Source organism: Fulmarus glacialis, unplaced genomic scaffold, assembly GCF_000690835.1.
Source record: "Fulmarus glacialis isolate BGI_N327 unplaced genomic scaffold, ASM69083v1 scaffold7343, whole genome shotgun sequence".
NCBI classification, from domain to species: Eukaryota; Metazoa; Chordata; class Aves; order Procellariiformes; family Procellariidae; genus Fulmarus; species Fulmarus glacialis.
Genome location: NW_009202199.1, coordinates 3,351 through 11,294, shown reverse-complemented (window position 1 = coordinate 11,294; position 7,944 = coordinate 3,351). Strand labels below are relative to the sequence as shown.

Genomic DNA, 7,944 nt, shown 5'->3' with positions numbered 1-7,944 from the left:
CGCCGCAGCGGAGGCATGGAGGGCAGCAGAGCAGCCCGTCACCCTGAGCGGGTTTCCCTGCGGCATTTAACCCCACCGCCTTCGCATCCCTTCTCCCCAGCGCTGCTGCGGGCAGGAACACAATGGCAAGGGGCTGAGGGTGGGGAGAGCGGAGGGTAAATGCAGCACTAATCGCCCCCGGGGCTGGGAGACCGCCCTTGCCGACGGAGAGCACGTATGCAGGCGGGATGCTGCGGTGGCCCTGGCCATTCCTGGGGAGTGGGGTTTGCATTTCCAGCATCAACAACCGCAGAAGCAGGAGGAGAGCATGAACTCCACAGGAGGCGAAGCCATGTTTTGCTTGAGCATCCCATAGCCACAGCAGGGAGGAAAACGTGCGGATGGCCAGCTCTCCGGACGGCACTAGGTGACCCAGCACCGTCCCAGATCCCTGGTCCCAGGGAGCAGCACAGCCCCCAGGGCTCACACCCTACAGTTAAGGCAAGACAGGTCTCTGCTTCCCTATCCCAGGTCCCCACAGCACCCTGTAAATTCCCTACGGCAAGCTTGCTTGCAAATGCCTTTCCCTGCCTCCGGCTGTTCTCCCTGGCAGGGGGTCTGGAAGAGCCTCGAGGAGGCAGGAACCTGGCAGCAGGTTGCGGAACAAGAGCAGCAGCAGCAGCTGTCACCTCCCTCCAAGGCGAGCCACATCTCCAGAGCAGAGAGGTTTAACCACTCCTTCCCAAGGACGTTTTCATCAGAGCAAGGTCTGCACCGCTCCGCTCGCTCCCTCATTTTTCCCCTCTGCTTGCGCCATTCCGTCTTCTTTCCATCTCCCGACAGCCCCTCCCCACAAGTGTCCAGCCTCGGGCTGGAGCAGAGCAGAAATCATTACAGGCAGCGTCTACCCTATCTCCACTCTATCGGCAGTCTCCATCAGGGCAAATTAAGGCAAGGAAGGAAAGAGAGAGCGAGAAGAAAGGCTGAAGAACGCCAGCCCCAGAATTGGGAAGGGAAGGCGCCATCCCCTCCACGTTTGCGAGGACGGCTCTTCAGAAGAGGAAGCCAAGAGCAAGTGCAGAGCCCAAAGAAAATGTTTCGCCCTCCCTTACCCCAGGGGAAAGCCGGCAGGGCTGAGCCCGGCCCCATTGCGGGAAGGCGGGATGCACCCGCTGGCTTTGGGTACCGGGTAGCGCAGGCTGGCAGTGATGGGAGCAGAGCCCCAGGAGGCTCAGACCCGGCCAGCATCTCACGGAGGCTGGTCGCGAACTCAACCGGGATTTAACAACCTCCAGGGAGCCACAGAGCAAGGAGAGATCATTTCTGCTTAGTCACAGCTCTTCCAGGACGCACTCTATAAAGGCTGCATTTTCCATCCTCTCCCTGGCTGTTAAGCTTCATAAACAGTTTATCTTGAAATTAGATGCCAGTGGCAAAGTTACATGAATGCAAAACATCTCCCTTGCACCGTAAGCAGAACAAAACCTGCTGGGGCAGACGGAGGTACTGGCTAGCATAGAAGGGAGAGGAAACACAGGAACAACATGATCCCACCACCACCCATCTCTCCAAGGCACCGAACGGGAGCTCAGCCCTGCAATACCCATGGGCACCCAGCCGGGCACGCCACCCTCACCACCCTCCTCCTCCCCCCGGCTGCTCGAAGCTCGGGTCGGCTAGGAAGGAAAAGAAGCAGAGAGCAAAGCATGCCGGGATGACTCACAGAGGGCCGTACCAAACTGAGAAAGTCTGCTCGAATCCACCGTCGTAGCCGGGCTCCCAGGAGACGTTGGCTGAGGTCATGGCGACCACAACGTGCACGCTGGTCGGGGCGTGAGGGCTTGTGCCTGCGGAGAGAGAGGCAGGGGTTGAAGGGGAGCAAGACCACGCGTTGGCCAGCCAAGGGGCTGGAAGCCCTGATTCAAGGAGGCTCCTCTTGCACCAGGCAAAGGCCACCTGGAATTTCTGCTAGAAATAGCTGCATCCACAGGTGGCCAAAATAACAGAACAGGAAAAGGCAGCTGGTAACTAAGATTTAAAGGAGACACTGCTTTTCACGGGAAGCATCCCCTTCTCCTGCCTCGCCGACACACTGCCTGGGGGACCCTAGCCAGGGACCCGCCACCAGCCGTCCCCAAGGATCCGTACCTACGACGGTAAGGTGGGTGCTGGCAGTAATGCTTGCGACGACGTTGGTGGCGACGCACTCCCACTCGCCGTGGTCGTCCTTGCCGAGGGAGCGGATCTGCAGGGTGCCACCGGGCAGCGTGTTGTGCTTGCTCCTGCTGGGCTTCCCTACCTTGGGCAAGGAGCGGGGAGGGGAGCCGGGCAAAGAGAGAAAAAACACGACTCAGAAGCAGGTTGCGGGACAGGGCGAGGCGGCAGCGGGGTCACTAAGCTACCTGCGTGGCCCAGGGGACGCCGCCGGCCACCAGCAAGGAATCTGGTCTCTCCGGTCGTGGCAAGGCAGCCGGTTCCCCCGTTTTCGAGAGGACCTGGCGGGGCAACGCAAGAGGCATGCGTCAGGGAGGCTGATGCTCAGCACTCACACACAAGCGGAAAACCCCACAGCACTCGCACGGACACCGAGCCCTGCGCCAGGGCTCAACCTCTCCAGCATCCAAAGCTGCAACTGCTGCGAGAAAGGTGCACCGGCCACCCCCGGCAAACACCCACCCAGTGCCTGCAGGGGATGCCCAAACTGCCCCTCAGCCTCAGCCAGCGGCAGAGGAGAGGCAGGACCCTTCACGTCGGAGATTTGGGCAGCAAGGACCCCACGGGGACACGGGAGGATGGCGTGCATGGAGGTGCCCGGGACCTCTCAAGCCGAGCGGAAAGATGGATCGTGTAACAACTCATGTCTACGCCCATCAGCCAAAGTTGTGCAAATCCCACGTTGTCCCCAGTCCTCTTCAGCTGTTCTTCACGCAGGGGTCTCTGCCGATCGACACCGGGACCCGTGGTTTGAGGCCACGCAGGATGAGCAGAGGGGCACGTGGGTTTACCAGCGCCAAGCCCAAGTCTTCAGGAGTCCTTCAAGAGACTGGTCAGTGCTGGTGGGCTGACTGGGAGCGAGGGAGCTTGCTTCTGCCACCGGAAAACTGAGCCCAGCCCAAGCCAGTCAGACTGGAGTCGGGGGGAATAAGCCCAGAGTCATGACATGAGGAGAACCGCCAGAAGGCACAAGAGAAAAGAAACCTGAATAAGAAAGGCAGGGGGAGTGGGGAGAGAAATAAGATGGCGAAAAAGGCTAAACAGCCAACATGTTTTAGGCAGGTCGCTTGCAAACTGTGCAAGTCATGGTCCTCCTCGTGCTGGTAAAAGGAACTCAAAGAGATCCAGCATCTCGCACCCCAGGACTCAGGACGGTGCCCCCTGGGCAATGCAAGGACCCCGCTCACTCTGAGGAGCCCTAAAAAGGGGATGGGAGGCTTGGAGAGAAGATCCTGACAGGGGGACAAAGAGCCCCGGAGGTCCCCTGCTCTGTGGCTTTCCTATGGGAGCAGTGAAGGCGGGAAGCGAAGGGAAGGCTGGAGGAGGACTGGAAAGCCCTGGTTGCTCCCAGACTGTGCCACCACGCTGGATCCTACCCTGCTCTACAGAAAGGGACATCCTGAAATCATTATGTCCAGTCCAGCATCACTAAAACAGCTTCTTCCCAGGGTCTTCAAAGTCACGGGGCAGCAAAGCAACTGCTGAGCAGTCCAGCGACCAAATGCATTTTTTCCCGGCCATCCCCCGGTGGCCCGCCCCCCCCCGCCATGGGAGGTCCGGGCTGCAAGAACAGCATCGCCGGGGCTGCCGTGTCCTGCTGGTGACCACCTCGCAGGCAGGGAGGGTGTCCTGCGGGCAGCGCTGGCGAGGAAGAGGAGGGGGGCCTGGGCAGGGGCAGCACTCAGCTTTGCAGATGCTGCCGTGACAGTTTCACAGGATTAAGGTACTCGGTGGCCACAAGCCGGGCTTCCCCCACCCACCTGCGGGACAGGACGGCAGTGGCTCAGCCCAAAGCGAAGCAGCTATACCTGCAGTTTGTTCTTACCGGGACAGAGTGTGGCTTCTCTGTCTGCAATATTCACCAAAAGCCAAAGGCACTGCAGATTTGTCTGGCAGGCCGGGTACCTTTCTCCAGGCGATGATGGGAAAGGGGTCTCCGGCAGCAGCGCAAGGAATCAACAGCTCCCTCCCTGCCTCCTGTCTGTACTCCCAGCCTGGTAGCACCGTGAAATAGGGGGGGTCCTGCAGCCAAGGGAAAAGGCAAGGAGCGTCAACCCGCGCCAACGCCCACGCACGCGAGCGGCTCCCCACAACCAAACCCAGCCCTTTTCCAAAAGAAATGAATCACCGGTTTGGGTAAGGTTGAGGCATTGCAAGGAAAGCTGCGGCGGACAGCGTGCGCTGAGGAGGCTCTACTGTACACCAAATTATACACCCAGAGGGAAGTTTCCTCCAAAGAGCCGCTGCACTAGGGCATCCTGGTTAAGTTTTAAGGAGGTAAACAGGAAAAAAACCACCCACATTGCATCAGACATCAACCTGATTTCATCAACTCCGCAGCCGTCTTAGCAGATGCGTGTGTCTGTGATACACAAAGCGTTATCATGTGAACCTCAGCGAGACACCATGAATCACCGCCGCTCACAAGCGCAGGACTTTTTGTTCAGGGAAGGAAGAGGCAGCGGCTCCCGGCTCCCGCCCCAGCCGTGCCGAGAACCGCAGCAGCAGCCCAGCGTGCCTCGGGCTCCGCATGCGGCAAGAGTATGCAGAGCATCTCCAGAGCTCAAATTTATTAAAATCCTCCATGAACACAAGCCCAGATCAGCAGGGCAAAGTGTTTTGTTGGCAAAAAGGCCATCCTAGGGACACGTTTCCTCAAACTACCCTGGTCCGGCGCTACCAAAGCCTTATACTCATCATACACCGGCTGTGGTCCAGCCTGTGCCAAAACCTGTGCCAAAACCTGTGCCACCGCTCCGGTGGGGTATTTCCAGCTGCGCCAGGCTCGGTGCACTCAGGGTTTGCGTCTCCTGGTGGGAAGTACAACTCCAACCCCAGCACAGACGCACCTTCGTGCTCAAGCCTCTGCTGTTCCCCTTCCAGGATGCTTGCAAGGGCCCACGTTTGCCTTTCTCAGCACAGGTAAGAGACAAGGCTCAGAGCAAGAGGCAATAGGTTTGGTTAAGCCAAGTCACGTAGGTGGAAAAGCGGACAAGTTTGGGGGCACAGAGCCCTTCTTCAGGTCAATTCATAAAGAAGTGCTCAGAAAAGCAATGTAAAACTTCAATTTCTGCACAGAATTAACCACCAAATAAGCAGCATGGAAAAAAAAAAACCACCTCATCCTCCCCTGCAGCGCTGGGCTGAACAAGAAGGCAGAACGAGTGACATGCCCATTGCAAAATCCATATTAAAAAAGCCTAACTACAGCGTAAGATGCCTCCACAAAGCTCCCACACATCCCACTACCTGGCCTGGGACTCCAGCACCCCGCACAACCCCAGGAGCTCTTCTCAGCACGGGACCAGCCCACGGGAGGACACAACCTGCGGTGCCAATCTGCCGGCTGCAGAGCAAGGATTTTAGCAGGCAAGTTACCTTCAGTACCAGTCGGGCAGGGGGAGACTGGCCCATCGTACCCAGGGCGTTATAAGGCACACAGGTGTAAGTGCCGAGAGCATCTTCGGTTGCCTCCTCTATCCGGATCGACCCGTCTTCCAGCAGGTTCCAGCCAGTATACTGCAGCGGTGAGAAAGAGGGAGCTGACTTATCCTACACCCACCACAGCTTATTATTTTCCCTTCAGCCAAGCCCCCCACCTAAGCCCAGGGCGGCTGTCACGTCCCCGGGAGATGCCCAATTCAATTCCCAGCATCCAAGCCATCTCCTCAACTGCAGAGAGAGGAAACGTGGGCGAGATCAGCCCGTTCAAACGCAGCCCTCCCGGGAAGGGCTGCCCTGCTCCGTACGCGCCCAACGACACGCAGGTTTATCTTGCAGCTGCTCTCCTCCATACACACAGCCAGGCTTCCTCAAGTAGCCCGAAAGATTTAACATCAGAATCTATCACATCCTAAGTAAAACTCAGCCTGGTGGCACCAAGGAGACAACTCCACCCAAGGGGCTGAGGGCACCAAGGGCCAGGAACCCATAGCAGCAACAGGTTTAAATGGAATTAAAACTTTGGATCGTTAATATTTAAGCAAAAAAATTTAAAATACTGAGCGTTTTCTTTAAATATTTAATGGCTAATATCCTTGCTCAGACTATCAAACCGTGATTATAGGAAGACAGAGACTTGTTAGAAGAGTCTTTTAACCATCAGTTGCCATTGGGAAAAAAAAAAAAAAACACCAGGGCCATCAGGAGGTCACTTTAGAGGGCAGCAGGCATTAGGTCTGGGAGGCGCAGACAGCGCGTCTACAGGCGCCCTGGGCACCACGCAAGAACCTGAATTAACTCTGCCCACAGCTGATAAGGAAAAGCAGCGTCATCCCACCCACGGGGCTTCTTCTCTCCTGACGGCGGGCTGGACCCGCAGGGTGCCCAGAGATGCTCACTGGCGTCTGCAGAGGACACGAGGGTCCAAACCTCTCCGTGCCCCCACGTGTCCCTCCCTGGGGGCTTCGTTACCTTCTCGACTCGCAGGGGACGTCCGTCTTTGTTCCACTTGACCAGAGTGACCGGGGGCTCTGCCTCGACCGGGCAGCGGATGTATCCGTGTATCCCGATGGGAACATAGATGACGGGGGGCATGTTCACCACGCGGGCAGGATCTGGGAGAGAGGCACCACCGCGTTAGCACGGGGAAGGAGCCCATCTCTCCCCCACCACCTGGCTTCAGAGGATCCACATCACTTTTGTAATGAATTCCAAACCCAAACACCACCTTGGCTCCCACTGGCTGTTATCTCCAGGCTTGCCACACACAAATCCACATGTAATACCTGGCATTTCTGGGAGGCTTTACTCATGCCCAGGGTGTTCCTACCTAGGGCTCATTAAAAGCTGCAGTTAAGAAGAAACATTAAATACGCCTGCTCTCGCATCCACACCGACTCTCACCCCCCCCGCCCCGCGCCCTGCTGAAGCCCCAAGCTGCTCCATCACGCTCAGCCTGCAGGACACGGGCACGGTGTGCTGCACACCCTGCAAGCCACCCCCCCCGCCCTCCAGCCTGGTTTTGCACACCAGCAACGAAAACTAATTCAACTCCCGAGCCTTAAAACACACCAACTGCAGCAACCAAGATGGGAGAAGGGATCCGCAGCCGGGCTGCCGGGAGCCCTTTATCTCCTGTCTCTTTGTACTCGCAGCCCGTGCCTCATCGAGGCTGGGTCGTGTTGAGCATCAGCCACCTCCACCCTTTCCAACGGGATGCAAAAGCTTAAAATATGTACCTAACCCCCCCCGCGCTGCACCACCCACGCAGCGAGGCGTCTCGCAATCCTCCAGTCTAGAATGTGTCATTAACAGTGCTTCTAAGAGCTTTTTAATTAAGTGCGAGTGGGTTGGAGAGAATCTAGACTTTCTTTAATAAGAAGCTTTTTAAAAAAAAAGTTACTTTTAATAAGAAGAGCGAGTATTTCTACAATCTCGTCTAGACACCGGCAGCACGAGGTTACGCAAAAATCCTGACGGGGCTTACGCTGCACTAAGGGATGAATGCGTTCTTTTGGGGTGCAGCATCCCTGCGCTGCTGATGCAAAAACGCAAAGCTGGGGGTAAAGGTAAAGCGTTTAGGGGGAAGGGATGGAGGACAGCAAAAGCTACCAAGTTTGGAAACTTTGCTCCCTCCCTACCGAAACACCTAACCCCAACCACTCCCCGAAACCGCGCGCCCCTGGCAATGGCACCGTAACCCAAATTGCCAAGCGCTGCGTATGGAGCGGGCTTTACCCCCCCTCCGCTTGACTCCACCTCTTAGGAAATGTAATCAAGGGCTTTGGCAGCCCTTGAGGGTAATGGGAT

At 57.2% G+C, this 7,944-nt stretch overlaps 1 protein-coding gene across 1 annotated transcript in view; it reads right to left on the bottom strand.

The window, feature by feature from the left end:
* Positions 1-7,944, bottom strand: part of LOC104074157 (protein turtle homolog B-like) — a gene marked incomplete at both ends in the record, with an annotated part of 13,045 nt that overhangs the window by 2,523 nt on the left and 2,578 nt on the right. Inside the window, 5 exons of the mRNA XM_009574189.1 lie at positions 1,715-1,826; positions 2,128-2,278; positions 4,099-4,215; positions 5,572-5,712; positions 6,607-6,749. Of these exons, the coding sequence (XP_009572484.1) occupies positions 1,715-1,826; positions 2,128-2,278; positions 4,099-4,215; positions 5,572-5,712; positions 6,607-6,749 (664 nt within the window). The remainder of the gene's footprint in view (positions 1-1,714; positions 1,827-2,127; positions 2,279-4,098; positions 4,216-5,571; positions 5,713-6,606; positions 6,750-7,944) is intronic.